Source organism: Phyllostomus discolor, chromosome 3 (assembly GCF_004126475.2).
Source record: "Phyllostomus discolor isolate MPI-MPIP mPhyDis1 chromosome 3, mPhyDis1.pri.v3, whole genome shotgun sequence".
Lineage (NCBI taxonomy): Eukaryota > Metazoa > Chordata > Mammalia > Chiroptera > Phyllostomidae > Phyllostomus > Phyllostomus discolor.
Window position 1 is genome coordinate 169,152,983 of NC_040905.2, and position 17,270 is coordinate 169,170,252.

Consider the following 17,270-nt stretch of genomic DNA (forward strand, 5'->3'; position numbering starts at 1 on the left):
GGTTGATTCCCAACCCACTGAGCTGTACTAGTCAGGGCGATAAGGTTATATTTTAAAGCAAGAAAAGTAAAAGCTTCATGGAAACAGTCCATGAAGTTCACTGATTTTGGGTAACCACTGCTCACCAATGTGCTAGACCCATAAAGTGACAGAATAATGGCAAATGGATTTAAATCTCAGGATGAAGAACTTTTTTCTTAGTGAGCTCAGAAAAATGGCCTAAGAAGTGTAGTTGAAAAGAGTGTGGAGGAAAATGCCTACTTTCCTTGAGCTTTTTAAAAATATGTTTTTCTTTGAAATTTATAGAAAAGTACTTTTTGAGGGTCCACTGTGTGTGAGAATCCTTGGTACTGAGAAAAAGACAACAAAAAAAGGTTTTATGGAGATTTTATTATTTACAATTTGAATTTTTCAAATTCCTGAAAATACAGAGAAAAACAACTCCAAATTTTAAAATGAGGTAATCTTGAAGTAACATAAGTAGGGGATTTCCTGTGAATAGTGAGTATGTGTGGCAAGTTAAAACATGTGAAGTGCAGTTCAAATTTTTTGAATTCCTTGTGGATGGGAACCTAGCCCTCTGCTTAAACTGAAATGCTTCATCTGCCAAAATTAGACAAGCCAACACACTTATGAGTTGTTAAGGTATGGAAATCCAGGATTTGGACAAATTGTAATGCAGATGGAAGAAATAAGTGTCAACCTTTGCACCTTCTTTGAGTCCTTTGCTGTTTGGGGTCAGTTCTCTCACGTCCGGTTTGCTGATTTATGGCTTATCTTTCCTGTGGTGCAATATCTGTTAAGTTAGTTTCTTCCATACCATAAATTACCGCAAAAGAGCAAGGCAGTTAGTTTCCTTTGGAAACCAAATGAACACTTTCTGGTCATTTGGTATCTTGTGGTATATCTTTCATTCGTAACTATATTATGGATTGTGGACATATTTAGGAAGACTGCTAAACTGGAGATAATGTCATAATTTGACATAGGAAATCACTCACATTTTTACCTCTTTGTAGCCCTGGAATTATTGGAAGGGGAATTAAGCAGAAAGAGGACCAGAGAGAGATGGTGTTGAAAAGGATGTTTCTGACATGAGTTGGAATTGGTGGGGTCGAACTTGAAAACCCAAATTGGTTTCAGATCAGAACTCCTTACAACTGGCAAAGGTCCAGGTTTTTGCAGAGGGCTGGTGGATGGATGGTGGCTGTCACCTTTTGATGACCAGATCAAGCTTTGAGATTGACTGATTAGTCAAGTAATTTGAATAAGAGCCACTGGCTCAGAGATTGCACATAGAACGATAACAGCAGTGAGTAATCTGACTGTTCTGATGTGTCACCACTCGCCTGAAGCACTCCTTGCCGCTCTCCGTGCAGCCTTTGACTGAAAACCAGTGAATTCCACCTGAGGGAAACAAAGAGGTAGAGGCTGAGAAATTCCTTGGGAGGTGCAATCTACCTGGCCTCGGACAATGACAACAGGTTCAAAAAAGTACAAAGCAAATGTCTAGGTTTATCGAGATATAATCATCTTGTATTTAAGAATTCCCACCTGAAAGTATTCTAGTTGGGTACATTGCAATACAGAAACTTTGAAATTATAAATCAAAATAGCTTTCAAACTCAGATAATAAAAGATGTGCTATTGTCATTGACTATGTAAAATTTTCAAATTGTTAGCTATTTGAAAGCTTCCTAATATCATCCCCTAGTTTAATTCAGGTGATGAATTATTCAAAGGGCTGAAATCCTTAAAAGGATCATTTAGATGTGTGTTTCTCAGAAATGAGGTATGTTCTTGACTTCACTTAATTTTGTCCCTGATTATAGAAGTAATGCATGCTCACTGTAGAAAATGTGGAAAATAAACAAAAATGCACAGTTAGTGACAGTAGTATCCTGTAACCCTAGCATCCCAGCTTCTGTTGGGAGAACGCAGAAGAGCAATTCCCTGAAAGCAGCAAAATATATGATAGTTGGAAACTTGAGCAAACAGTAGTTCTCCACTAGGGGTAATTTTGCTCCCCCAGCTCCAGGACAGTAGATAATGTCCAGAGACATTTTTGTTGTTTCAACATGGAAGATATTACTGGCATGTAGTGGGTTGAGGGCAGTGATGTACTAAACAAACATCCTCCAATACACAAGGTAGCCCTGAATAACAAAGAATCATCCTGCCAGTGTTAACAATATCCAAGGTGAGAAACCCTGTTGATAAAACTAGCAAAAGGGTAAATTCCAGTTCTACTTGTTTCACATCATTGTGACATGGCAACGTTTCCAGGTTAGGAAAGTGCTCTTCCCACAATTCTGTGGTCATTCTAGATCTCTAACCCACCAAGAACTACTGTCAATATTGTGCTATATATGCTTCTGTGCTCTCTCTCTCGTGTGCAGAGAACTTTAGTACTTGCTCTGTTTGTCCACACTCAGGAGGAGAAGGGAGGGGCGCTCCAAGGGGGCTTGGCACCTTTCTGCTTCAGAAGGAAGGGACCCTGACTGGCAAAGTTGCTAGTCATAAGGAACTCGGGGTTTAGAGAGGGTAGCTAGGTTAGACAGGTTGAACAAAACTCAAGTAATTATAATCCTCCAACCCAGCAGATATGAGCCCAGAATTCTATTCCTTTTTCCCAACTAACTTGGATCTCCTCTGATTTTTATTCTCCTCTTCAAATTCTGTAGTGATATTTAGAGGTTTGCTTTGTAGAGATTTTTATTCATAAGTGTATATTATACATACCTGTTTTGCAACTTCTTTTCTTCTCAACGATGTTTTAGAGTTTTCCCAAGTTAACAAAGAGATCTAGTTCATTCTAAGTGCTGCCTCGTAATTCATGATGGGAATGTATCATAATTTTAAATAACATCTATAGACAAATATTAAGGTCCAGATAGATAGTAATATTTTTTCTGTTACTTATATTTCAAATATTTTCATCCAGTTTATTCCTTGTCTTTTGGATTTGCTATTCAGTTTAAAATTTTAAAAACTACTGATATATTTAAATTTATCTACCATTTTGTTTACAACTCTTGCCTTTTGGATGTTAAGGAGGCTTCCTCTCTTTCAAGCTTAAAATATGTTCTCCAGTGTTTTCTTCCAATGTTTTCTTCATTTGAATCTTTACATTCAGCTCTTTAATTTATGCAGACCAGGCTGGCTTTTTGGCCATGCAACCTATGCAGTTGCAAAGAGCTGTGCTTAGAAGGGCCAACAAATTCTGTATTTATTTTCTGTGGGGATGTGAGTGATGTGACTGAAGTAGTATGTAGATTCATAGGGAATGTGTGCTCAGAAGTCAAACTACTTGCATTTGAGTCTTGGCTCTGACATTCATTAGTTTCTATTCCTCGAATTTCTCATGTTTGAAAAGTGGGAATAGTTACAAAATCCAGCTCACATCATTGTTTTGTTTTGTTGGTGTAAAATAATCTAGGTAGAGCCCTTCACATAGGGTGTGGTATGTAGTAAATACTCCATGAATATGCTCATTTTACATATGTTTCTTTTCTTTTTTTTAGAAATTTTATTTATTTACTTCTAGAGAGAGGGTAAGGGGATGAGAAAGAGAGGGAGAGAGAAACATCGATGTGCGAGAGAAACATTGATTGGTTACTTCTCACATCCAGCTGTGGATCTGGCCTGCAACCCAGGCATGTGCCCTGAATAGGGAATTGAACTGCTGACCTCTCAGGTCACAGGCCAGTGCTCAGTCCACTGAGCCACACCAGCCAGGGCACTAAGCTTTTTATTTTCTTAGTGTCAAGACTTACCTCTCGTGTGGACCTGTTTTATACAGTACTGACCAGGTTTTGTTCTGCAGGTTCCAAAGTCTAAAAGACATCCATGGAAGGGGAGTGAAAGGTTGCATGATCTACAAATCACACCTTCAATATCTGTAGGCACTGGAGAGAAAACATAAGGGGAAAATAGAGATGAAGACCAGAGAGAGAAAAAAAAGGGAAAAAGAGAAAGAGAGAAATCCAAAAATAAAGCAGTGATTTTCAACTTTCAAAAGTAAGCAATATTTAAAAAATTTGATTTCACATATGCTACATTCATGAATTGGAAGTACTCTGAACTGGTACTAATTAGAAATGAGGCCAGGTGGTCTAAACAATTTGCTTAAAATGTATTCAGTTCCTCTGTGCCTAATTAAATCAAATCAAAGTTATTTAGCCAGAAAATTTAATTTCAGCCATATACTCACTATTAGGCCCTCTTTTTAACATCTAAAGCAGCACGTTATACATAGTAAATTCTCTGTGAATATTTATTGCTTGATTCATGTTTATGTATTGGTTATCTTCAAAACTTAAATTCAGTGGCTCAAAAATGTTATACATTTTTTTATGTACAAGTAGCCTAGACATTTTTGAACTTAATCAACATAGATAAGAATGGAAGACATTATCTAGAAGTTCTGTTTCCAAATTTGTCTGTGCATTAGATTTACCTAAACAGTTAAAGTAAACACAGATTCCCAGAGGGCACCCGAACCCCGAGTTAGAACTTATAGAAAGTGGGGCCCAGGAATCTGTATTTTAGACATGCAGAAAAAGCAGAAAGCATGCAATTTATTTATCTACTTATTTACTACTATTATTATTTTTTATCCTTCCTCGAGGAAAATGCCTATTGATTTTAGAGAGAGGGGAAAGAAGGGAGAGAAAAAAGGGAGAGAAATATTACTGTGAAAGAGAAATATCAATTGGTTGCCTCTCACATGCTTCCTGACTGAGGACCAAACCTTCAACTCAGGCATGTGCCCTAACCAGGAGTTGAACCTGTGACCATTCTGTTTACCAGGTGACCCTCTCACCAATTGAGCCACACTGGTCAAGGCAGAAAGGATGCTATTTAGATGTAGATATCAGGACTGGTGTTGGAGAGCCACTGGTTCTACCCAATTCAGAATGTCCATTATGGTGCTGCAGGGAGCCTTGGCTAGTGATGGAGAGTTCATCACTATTAAAAATAGCTCAGATTATTAAAAGATTCTTCTGACATTCAGCTAAAATGTGTCTTAGTGTCCATAGTTCCTACCTTTTAATATATGAGGACCATTGCCAAGTCACTTCTACTCATTGATAACCCCAAAGAAGAGTTTATTAGGCATTTTTTACAATGTGTTTTCTATCTCCCTCTGTCACATTGGAGGTAAGAAGATATTGCTTTTAATAAAAAATAGTCTGGTTGATGAATTGGAATTAATGTCCCTTGACTATTCTCCCTAGTTTCAACCTCAACTAAAGACACTTTGGAAATTGCATATTGGTATTCTCTCTAAGCATAACAGATTTTTAATCCATGATCAAGTATCAATCAGCAAATATCTTTAAGAACTATACTTATGCCGATTGATAATCCATTTACATGCATTAGTCCAATTATTCACATAATGAATCCTTCTAGGAGGCGTTATAGTTGCCCACATTTTGCAGAAAAGGAAACTGAGGACTCAAGATGTCAAGTGGCTTGCTCAAGTGGCAGAGATAGAGTTTATAAAGGTCAGTTGGCATCCCAAACCCCTGTTCTCAGTAATCGCACCAGGTCACTGGAGCTACCAAACCTTCTGATGTCCCTGTCTTCTTTTTCTCCCTCTCAGATGGTCCTCCCTTCTTCTGACTCCACTCCCAATATCCATATACTTCTTAAAACTCTGGCTCTCACATTTTTTTTACCATTACAAAAGAAGATGCCTTAACTTTTAGGCCTCTTGCTGATTACAATTTTTCCCGAATACTTATTTGTTCTCAGATCCCATTTACTTCCTTTTAGCCTCTTGTTGTCTTAAAATATATTGTTGTTTTTAACACATGGTATTTTTGATTTGACAGTTAAATTTAAAGCTTCAAATTAGTTTCTTTAGGTGATTAAGTCTGAAGTATGCTATTCTATTTTATGACTTTATTTGTTAGCTTGTATTATGTTATTATGTATGTCCTTACTTGGGCCTCTTTGTAAGCACTTTAATTACCTTGTTTAAGACCACAGGCCACTTATATTGTAATTTGGCAGTTTCCTAGATAATTTTCCCTCCTTTTGATTTGTGCTTTCTTAATGACTTACCACTTGAGAGGCAGAATAAGACTAAAGCACTACTGAAGACAATCCTCATTCTTATGTTTCTAGGAAAAAAAGATGGAAGAAAATATATATCCCACTGTTAAATCTTTCCTGGGGAAGTAAAAAAGTTACACATTTATGTTAGCTATTATGAAAAAGAGAAATGACTTGCCAAGTTTCATTTATTTCATTAATAAAGTACATAATTTTTTTCTATGAAGGAGGAAAAATAAGGTACTTGTCTTTATCTATCAAAAATTAACCATAAAACTTCTCATTCCAATGAACATTTTAAGTTTAGGTATCTTCTCCTTATCAAATACCCTTGTCTCCCTTCTTTCCCTGAATGGTAATTTTTTGATGCAAAAATATGAACTGAGACAGATGATATTTCTGGATTGATATACTTTAAAATTGCTTTTAATTATTTGCCAAAAGGCAAGTATTTATTTATACTTCTTTATAAACTAATGCTTTCATTGCAAATGATTACATTTATAAGGAAAAGTATTCTACGATAGTTAACAGTAGTTAATACTTACCAAAATTAAGAGAAAGACATTTTCAAATTGGTTAAAATGTAACATTTCAGTTATTCATGACTTACCTGCCTTTATCATGAGGTATTGTGGGAATTTTCTAGGTCTGAAGTTGTTTAAAGGATAGCAACAAGTAAAACTCCTGATGTAATGAAGTCTGTTACAACTGAAATGAGCAAGGCAAGTCGCCGATTGACCAGATTCCAAACGGTTTAAACAGTAAAACTTGCCCAAGTAAACAGGCAGTTTTTTCATTTGAACACTCTGATCTACATGGAACTTAAGTGCCTCACTCATGAAATTAACATCATAGGCTAAGCCAATCAGCAGTTAGACTGATTAACTGTAAATGAGGCTAAAGATTTCCATATTCACTATGCTACAGATTGATTAATTCACATGTACTTAGCCATGTGGGCATACTCTCTGTTCATTGTATAAAGTACTCAGTCTTGATTATTAAAAATATATCATTTTAACATTAATTAATTTATTTTTAATTGTTCAAGTACAGTTGTCTGCCTTTTCCCCTCACCCCAGTCCAACTCCCCAGCCCTCCCCACCTCCCTCCTGTTTCCATCCCCCGTTATTGTCCATGTGTCCTTTATATTTGTTCCTGCAAACCCTTCACTCTTTTCCCTTGAAATTCCCTCCCCTCTCCCCCCTGCCCTCTGGTCACTATCAGCCTATTCTCAATTTCAGTGTCTTTGGTTATATTTTGCTTGTTTGTTTGTTTTGTTGTTTAGGTTCCTGTTAAAGGTAAGATCATATGGTACCTGTCTTTCACTGCCTGGCTTATTTCACTTAGCATAATGCTTTCCAGTTCTATCCATGCTGTCACAAAGGGTAGGCGCTCCTTCTTTCATTAAAATATATATCTTTACAGCAGAACTTGGTACATTCAGGAAGCAATTTGATTTTTAAACATGTGTTTATTTCTAAATTAATATATAGTTCCAAGTTACTGCATTTTTCTTGAAGTTAATTAAAATACTAAGAATATTAACATCTTTGACTATGCTCCCTACCAAATCCAATGTCTTTCCAATTTTAACCACATTGTCAATATGCTGGGTATTCTTTTTATTCTGTGCATTTTTTAAAATCCTCACCCAAAGATGTTTTTTTCATTACTTTTAGAGGGGGAGAAAGGGAGAGAGAGAGAGAGAGAGAGGGAGGGAGGGAGAGAAAAACATCAATACAAAAGGGCTACATTGATTAGTTGCCTCTCTTACATACCAGACTGGGAATTGAACTTGCAACCTGGATATGTGCCCTGACCTGGAATCTGTGACCTTTTGGTCTATGAGACAATGATCCAACCAACTGAGCCACACTGGCCAGGGCTATTCTGTGCATTTTTATAAAACACTTGTAACTTGGAAATATGCACAATATTGCTTTTTGTTTTATTTTTTCAAAAATAGTATTATACTCTCATATTATTTCCCCCTCTAGTTTAAAAATATGTTGAAAACCTATATCAGTCTTTCACAGTAATTCATTATTTTTCATTGCTATATAATGTTTTTGGTATGGATTATACCAATATGGTTTTGATTTGGTTTCATTGGTGATTGATGATGTAGAGCACCTTTTCATGTACCTGTTGGCCATCTGTATGTATGCTTTGGGAAAATGTGTATTCAGATCTTCTGCCCATTTTTAAATTAGATTTTTTATTGTTGTCATTTTGCTATTGAGTTGTCTGGGTTCTTTTGGATATTAACTCTTTATTAGGTATTTGATTTGCAAATATTTTCTCTCATTTGGTAGGCTGCTGATTTTTGGTGATGGTTTCTTTCATCCCACAGAAGATTTTGGGTTTGATGTAGTCCCTGCTTATTTCTGCTTCTGTTGCTTGTGCTTTTGGTGTCAGATTAAAAAAAAATATTGCCAAGTCTATGTCAAAAACCTTACCATTTGTTTCCTTCTAGCAACTTTATGGTTTCAGGTTCTACCTTTATGTTTTTTGTATGATGTAAAACTGTGGTCTGGTTTCATTCCTTTGCATGTGACTTGAATTTTCCCAACACCATTTATTGAGAAGACTGTCCTTTTCCCATTGTATGTTTTTGGCTTCTGTGTTGTAAATTAATTGGCCATATATGTGTGGATTTATTTCTGGACCCTCTATTCCCTTCCATTGATCTATATGCCATTTTTATGCCAATACCATACTATTTTTAAATGACATTTAAATAACATTCTGGAAAAGGCAAAACTGTTGTGGTTGCCAGGGGTTGAGGGGAAAGGGGCAGGCTGACTACAAAAAACAGCATGAGGACATTTTTGAGGATGATCAAACTGTCCTGTATCTTGTTTGTGGTAGTGGTTATAAGACTATGCATTTGTGAATTTCAGTGAATATAAATTTTAAAATAAATTTGAAATATTAATAAGAAAAAATCTATGAGTGTTGTCAGTGAGAGATACTGAGAGTGAAAAGAAACAGTAAGGGGAGATTCAAATTTATTATTTATATTGAAGGATCAGGGAAGGTCCTGAGGAAGTAACTTTAAGCTGAACTATAGAGGATGGTGAGAAGTTGGTCAGGAGAGGGGTGGGGAAAAGAGAATTTCAGGAAGATGAAATAGCTTTTTTAATTTTAATTTTTATTTTATTAAAGGATTTTATTTATTTTTAGAGAGAGAGGAAGGGAGGGAGAAAGAGAGGGAGAGAAACATCAATATGTGGTTGCCTCTCACATGGCCCCCACTGGGGACCTGGCCGGCAACCCAGGCATGTCCCCTGAATGGGAATCGAACTAGCGACACTTTGGTTCACAGCCTGTGCTCAATCCACTGAGCTACACCAGCCAGGGCTCAGAGGAAATAGCTTTTAAGTAGAATCAAGGGGTGGGAGGTGAGGATTTGTGGGGGGAAATGGAGACAAGTGTATTTGAACAATAATAAAAAAATAAATGAAAATGTTAAAAAAAGAAGTACTTGCTTTCAAAAGACAAGGAAGTACTTTGGTTCTCAAAAACCATTAGAAAACTAATGTGATTGCCGCCCAGAGCACTAGTGTAAGAGTGATGAGAGAGGGACAAGCCTGAATAACATTATGGGCCATTTAAGGCTTTTGACTTTTGTCCAAGAATAATGGAGTTTTTCCTAGTGATTAGGGATAACATGATTAAATTTCTATTTTTACTTTAAAAATAAGGCCGCAGGTTGGGAAAACTGGAGTTGAGGGAAAGTAGAAGTTGGAATATCTGTATTAAAAAACAAAAAACAAAAACCAACCGTCTTGGCCCTGGCTGGGCCAAGAGCAATAGCTCAGTTGGTTGGAGCATCATCCTGTAATTGAAAGGTTACCAGCTCCATTCCTGGCGGGGTGCTTATGGGAGGCAACAAATTGATTTTTCTGTCACACATTGATGTTTCTCTCTCATTGGGACACAGTCCTTTTAAAGGCTGAAATTCATACCCATCTTCTGGGAAAAATTGGCATTCCTTTTAAAAGTTTTTTAAAATTATATTTTTATTATGCTATTACAGTTGTACTGATTTTTCCCCCTTGCCCCCCTCTACTCAGTGCCCTCTACTCCTTCAGTCAATCTCCCTACCATTGTTCATGTCCATGGGTCATGCATATAAGTTCTTTGGCTACTCCATTTCCTATACTGTACTTTACATCCCCATGGCTATTCTGGAACTACCTATTTGTACTTCTTAATACCCTCATCTCTTCACCCATTCTCCCCCTCCCCCTTCTCATCTGGCAACCATCTGGTAACTAACTTATTTTCTCTTGCTGCTTTTAAGGGTCTCTCTTTATCTTTAATCTTATGATGAGACTTGGGGTGGGATTCTTTGCATCCATCATAATTTGGACTCTCTGTGCTTCCTGGACTTATATGTCTATTTCCTCCACCAAAATAGGGAAGTTTTCTTTCATTACTTTTTTAAATAGATTTCTCTTTTCTTGCTCTTTCTCTTCTCCTTCTGGTACCCCTATGATGTGAATGTTGAAATGCTTGAAGTTGTCCCAGAGATTGTTTATACTATCCTTATGTTTTTGGAATCTTTGTTCCTCTTTTTGTTCTGTGTGGTTATTTTTTGCTTCCTTATGTTCCAAATCATTGATTTGATTCTTGGCTTCATCCATTCTACTGTTGTTTCCCTGTAAATTGTTCTTTATTTCAATGAGTGTATCCTCCATTTCTGACTGGATCTTTTTTATGCTGCTGAGTCCTCACTAAGTTCCTTGAGCATCCTTATAAATAGTGTTTTGAACTCTGCATCTGTTAGGTTGGCATCTCCATTTTGTTTAGCTTTTTCCCTGGAGTTGTGATGTGTTGTTTTATTTGGACCATGTTTCTTTGTCTCCTCATTTTGGCAGCCTCCCTGTGTTTGTTTCTATGTATTAGGTAGAGCTGCTTTGAGTCCATGTCTTGGTAGAGTGGTCTAATATAGTAGGTGTCCTAGAGGGTCCAGTAGCACAGCCTGCACTATCATCCAAGCTGGGTAGTTGAGGTGTGCTCTTTGTGTGGGCTGGGTACACCCTCCTCTTGTAGTTGAGCTTTGGTTGCTGTTGGCAGATCAATGGGAGAGATTTACCCAGGCCAGTCAGCTGCATGGACTGATTGTGACCACTAACCACCAACCTCCCATGTCCATGGAATATCAGCTGTGCAGTGGCAGGGTGCTGGTGCTCTGACATGGTCTGTAGCTATCCACTGGGTGCACTGGCACTGGGATTTCCCAGGTGGTGCAGGGCAAGGTCAGCCTCCCATCTGGAGCACCCTGCCTGAGCTGTAAAGCAATCTGAGATGGCTGCTACCTGTGCTGGGCTTGGGAGATTCCCAGGTGAAGCCAAGCCATGACTCTAACCTGGCTGCTGCTAGGGCTCACTGAAGCCAGCTGTTGCTTGTTTGACAGGACTTAGGAGCCAAGGCAAGCCATTCTTATGAAAAAGCAGCTAGGGCAGGCCCATAAATTGGGTGGGGCAGAGCCTCTGGGGATCTCCAAGGCAGGTCAAACAGTGTTAGCAAGTTTGATGGAGTATCAGATATGGCACCAGTTTACTGGCTCTGTGAGGGGAGAATTTAGCAAAGGGACAATGGCCCCTGCTCACCTTGGTGCCAGACACTTCAGTTTGTCCATGTATACCACTGGTGTCTTTCAAGCTTCTACTTCAGTGCTGGAGCTCAGAGGGAGTGAGTCTGGGTAGGTGAGTCCATGTGTGGATTCCCCAAGAAGACCTGCTTGGGACTCCAGAAGTTTCTTCCACAGACTTACTCCCTGTTGGGTTTTGCACCAGAAGTTGTGGGAACTTATCTTCCTGGCACTGGAATCCTCAGCAGGGGGGCCTGGTGTAGGTCTGGGATTTCTTGCTCCTGAGATAGCCCTCTTGAATTTTTATCCACATGGGTGTTGGACCAGCCTATTCCACATCTGCACCCCTCCTACCAGCCTGGATGGATACGGTTTCTTTAATTCTGTGGTTTTCAGACTTCCATTTAGCTCAATTTTGTAGTTGTCAGGCTTCCATTCAGCTTGATTTCTGATGTTCCTGAGTGATGGTTGTTCTATATTTTAATGCATATATATGGTTTTGTGTGCATTATAAACTGGATTATTATACCCACGGTATGTAATCATTATACCCATGTATAATGCACATCCTTATTTTTCCCTTAAATAATTGGGCAAGAAAGTATGCATTATATGTGGCAAAATATGGTAATTACCTTCTGATTATCATCAGTAAACCATTAACAAACATAAACTCTATGTGATGCCATTTATAATAGCAATAAAAATAAGAAATTTGCGATAAGTGTAGCAAAAATATATGCAAGATCATTGGTAGCTCCAAGTGTTCCTTGCCTTGTGCCTTCATAGCTCTGATTTCTGCCTCCACCTTCACATGGTCTTCTCTGTCTCTTTTCTTCTGTTTCTAATGGCACTTGCCATTAGACTTAAGTCCCACCTAGATTATCCAGGGTGGCAGCATCTTGAGATCCTTAGTTACATCAAAGATTCTTTTTCCAAATAAGGTCACATTTACAGGTTCCAGGGGTTACAACATGGGCTATCTTTGGGGGTGGGACACCATTTAATCCACTACCTACAATAGAGAATCAAATAAATGGAGGAATGCAGCATCTTCAGATTAATGAAGACAAATATTTTAATGACATCTTTGGTATCTTTACCAAATTGATTCAATGTATATCAATTATATCCCCAAGAGTGTTTCAACGGAACCTGGTAAATTGGTTCTAAAAGGAACAAGTAGCCAAGATATTATTATTTTTTTATTTTAATCATTGTTTAAGTACAGTTTTCTGTCCTTTACTCCCATCCCAGCTCACCCATCCATCCCTCCCCACCTTCCTCACATTTCCACCCCACCCTAGTTTTTGTCCATGTGTCCTTTATATTTGTTCCTGTAAACCCTTCCCATTCTCCCTAAAATTCCCTCCCCTCTCCCCTCTGTTATCTGTCAGTCTGTCCTCTATTTAGTGTCTTTTACTATATTTTGCTTGTTTCTTTGTTTTGTTGTTTAGGTTCCTGTTAAAGGTGATATCATATGATATTTGTCTTTCACTGCCTGGCTTATTTTGCTTAGCATAATGTTTTCCAGCTCCATCCATGCTGTTGCAAAGGGTAGGAGCTCCTTATTTCTTTCTGCTGCATAGAATTCCATTGTATAAATGTACCACAGTTTTTTGATCCATTCATTTACTGATGGGCACCTTGGTTGCTTCCAGCACCTAGCTATTGTAAATTGTGCTGCTATGAACATTGGAGTGCATAGGTTCTTTTGGATTGCTGTTTCAGGGTTCTTAAGATATAGTCCCAGCAGTGGAATTGCTGGGTCAAAAGGCAGATCCATTTTTAGTTTTCTGAGGAAGTTCCATACTGTTTTCCATAGTGGTTGTACCAGTCTGCACTCCCACCAACAATGCACTAGAGTCCCCTTATCTCCACAACCTCTCCAACACTTATTGTTTGTTGCTTTGTTTATGATGGCCATTCTGATTGGTGTGAAGTGGTATCTCACTGTAGTTTTAATTTGCATTACTCTGATAGCTAGTGATATTGAGCATCTTTTCATGTGTCTCTGGATCCTCTTTGTGTCCTCCTTGGAGAAGTGTCTGTTCAAGTCCTTTGCCAATTTTTTAATTTTTTAGTTTTTATTTATTTTTTATTTCAATCATTGTTCAAGTACAGTTTTCTCCCCCCTACTCCCGTTCCAGCCCCTCCACCCAACCCTCCCCCCTTCCCCCCATTACCCCCCACTCCTAGTTTTTCTCCATGTGTCCTCCAAATTTGTTCCTGTAATTTCTACCCATTCCCCCCTGAAATTCCCTCTTCTCTCCCCTCTGGCCACTGTCAGACTATCCCCTATTTCAGTGTCTTTGGTTATATTTTGCTAGTTTTTTGTTTTGTTTTGTTTTGTTTTGTTGTTTAGATTCCTGTTAAAGGTGATATCATGTGGTATTTGTCTTTCACTGCCTGGCTTGTTTCACTTAGCATAATGCTTTCCAGCTCCATCCATGCTGTTGCAAAGGGTAGGAGCTCCTTCTTTCTTTCTGCTGCATAGAATTCCATTGTGTAAATGTACCATAGTTTTTTGATCCATTCATTTACTGATGGGCATCTAGGTTGCTTCCAGCACCTAGCTATTGTAAATTGTGCTGCTATGAACATCGGGGTGCAAAGGTTCTTTTGTATTGGTGTTTCAGTGTTCTTAGGATAGAGTCCCAGCAATGGAATTGCTGGGTCAAAAGGCAGATCCATTTTTAGTTTTCTGAGGAAGTTCCAAACTGCTTTCTCCAATTTTTTTAAATTGGTTTCCTTGTCTTCTTAGAGTGTAGTCATGTAAGTTCTTTATATATTTTGGAGATTAAACCCTTGTCTGAGGTATCATTGGCAAATATGTTTTCCCATACAATTGGTTCTCTTTATATTTTAATACTGTTTTCTTTAGCCATGCAGAAGCTTTTTATTTTGATGAAGTCCCATTTGTTTATTCTTTCCTTTATGTCCCTTGCTCTAGGGGACATATCAGTAAAAATGTTGCTGTGTGAAAGGCATTTTTGTACACCAACAATGAAACAGCAGAAGCAGAAATCAAGAAAAAAACTGCATTCAACATAACAAAAAGAAAAATAAAATACCTAGGAATAAACCTAACCAAAGAGGTAAAAGACCTGTATGCAGAAAACTACACAAGGCTGAAGAAAGAACTCAAGGAAGACACAAATAAATGGAAACATATACCGTGTTCATGGATTGGAAGAATTAACATCATCAAAATGTCCATACTACCCAAAGCAATTTACAGATTCATTGCAATACCTATTAAAGTACCAATGGCATATTTCACAGACATAGAACAAACACTTCAAAAATTTATATGGAACCATAAACGACCCCAAATAGCTGCTGCAATTTTGAGAAAGAAGAGTAAAGTAGGAGGGATCACAATACCCGACACTAAACTATACTACAAGGCCACTGTAATCAAAACAGCCTAGTACTGGCATAAAAACAGGCACATGGACCAATGGAACAGAACAGAGAATCCAGAAATAAACCCAAGTCTCTATGGTCAATTAATATTTGACAAAGGGGGCAGCAACATAAAATGGAGTAAAAATAGCCTCTTCAACAAATGGTGTTGGGAGTACTGGACAGCTATGTGTAAAACAATGAAACTCAAGCACCAGCTTATACCTTACACAAAAATAAATTGAAGGTGGATAAAAGATTTAAATATAAACTGTGACACCATTAAAGTCCTAGAGGAGAACATAGGCAAGAAAATCCAAGGTATTCTTTAAAAGGAACTGGGTGAGGAGATTTGACAAACTCAATATCAAGATTTATTTGTGCCCTGACTGGTGTGGCTCATTTGGTTGGATGTCAGCCCACAAAACAAAAGGTTGCTGGTTTGATTTCCAGTCTGGGCATGTGCCTGGATTGTGGGTTCGGCCTCTGGTTGGGATGTATGTGAGAAGGAACTGATTGATGTTTCTTTCTCATATTGATGTTGCTCACCCTCTGATTTTTCCTCCCTTCCTCCTCTCTAAATGTAAATAAATAAAATTATTATTATTTTTTTTTAGAAAATTTTTTAAAGATTTTATTTACTTATTTTTAGAGAGGGAAGGGAGGGAGACAGAGAGAGAGAGAGAGAGAGAAACATCAATGTGCGGTTGCTGGGGGTTATGACCTGCAACCCAGGCATGTGCCCTGGCTGGGAATTGAGATTGGAACACTTTGGTTCCCAGCCCGCGCTCAATAAAATTATTTTTAAAAGATTTACTTGAAAAGTATACTAATAAGACCAAATGGCACTGATTAACAAACTGACCAACAAAACAGAAATTAACTTACACATATACTGAAACTTGAGGTATGAAAGAAGTGGCATTGCAGATCAGTGGGAAAATGATGACTTTTTAGGAAATGTTTCTGAAGCAAAAGGCTATCCACAGTGAGAAAACTGAAGTCAGATCCCTACCTCACATGATATCCAAACATCAGTTCCAGATGTATTAAAGCCCTACGAATGAAAGCAAAAACTTTAATACTATTTGAAGAAAATATAGCAAATTATCTTCAGGATAACAGTGTAGGAAATTATTTCTTTCTTTCTTTTTTTTTAAAGATTTTATTTCTTTATTTTTGGAGAGGGAAGGGAGGGAGAAAGAGAGAGAGAAACATCAATGTGCGGTTGCTGGGGGTTATGGCCTGCAACCCAGGAATGTACCCTGGCTGGAGGAAATTATTTCTTAAGCAAGAAATAAAAAGTGCTAACAAAAAAGATAAAGGTGATAAATTTTACTACATTAAAACTAAGATTTTTTTAAAATAAAAAGATATTATAAAAAGAGCAAAAAGATGCATCAAAAACCTAGAGAAGACATTGGAATACATACAAAAAAGATTGATATTCAGTATATTAAAGAATTTCTGAAAAAATTATCAAGACCAGCTATATATATTCTATTATATCTATGTATCATTTTACCTATGTTATATTTATTAGATTATATTAGGCAAAAAATATAATAGGCAAAAAATACATGAGCAGATAGTTTAAAGAGGAAATATGACTATTCAATAAGCATACTAAACCATGTTCAAGATCATAATTAACCATGGAAATATAAATGAAAACATAACATTGGAAAAAATTAAAAAGTTATAAAAAGCTCTATTCTGTTGGGCCTGACGAACAACAGAAACATTTGCTGGTGGTAGTGGATGTTGGTAAAACCACTTTGGATGACAGTATGGCATTACCTGGTAAATTTCTCCCTGCCACACCCTATAACTCAGTAATTCTCTTCCCAGGAGCAGTCTCTGGGGCCTGGAGTACCTCTCAGACTGTGGATAGCAGACCTGTACAGGATGGTTCATGGAAGCAAGGCTTGTAATGCCAAGTATCTAGAAACAGCCCATGCATCTTTCAGTAAGAAAATGGACAAATAAATAAAAGTGTAGTCATATGAAGGAACTCTGGATAACTGTGAAGATGGATGAAACTGTACCTGCTCTCAGTGTGGAGGGCTCTTCAAGGCTTAATAATAAGTGAAGAAAAAAAACACTATAGTTTAGAAGAATACATTCAAGTTTTATAGCATTTATATTTTAGTTTTATAAAGTTTACCAAGTAGCAAAACAGAACAAC

The 17,270-nt window shown here is 37.6% G+C and overlaps 1 protein-coding gene across 1 annotated transcript; it reads right to left on the minus strand.

Moving 5' to 3' along the window:
• Positions 1-1,282: 1,282 nt before the first annotated feature.
• On the minus strand, positions 1,283-3,924 carry C3H9orf57 (chromosome 3 C9orf57 homolog; the record flags this gene model as incomplete). The annotated part of the gene is made up of 2 exons (XM_028507246.2): positions 1,283-1,407; positions 3,777-3,924. Coding segments are annotated over 2 exons (273 nt in total), but the record flags the coding sequence as incomplete, so codon positions are not given.
• Positions 3,925-17,270: the final 13,346 nt, after the last annotated feature.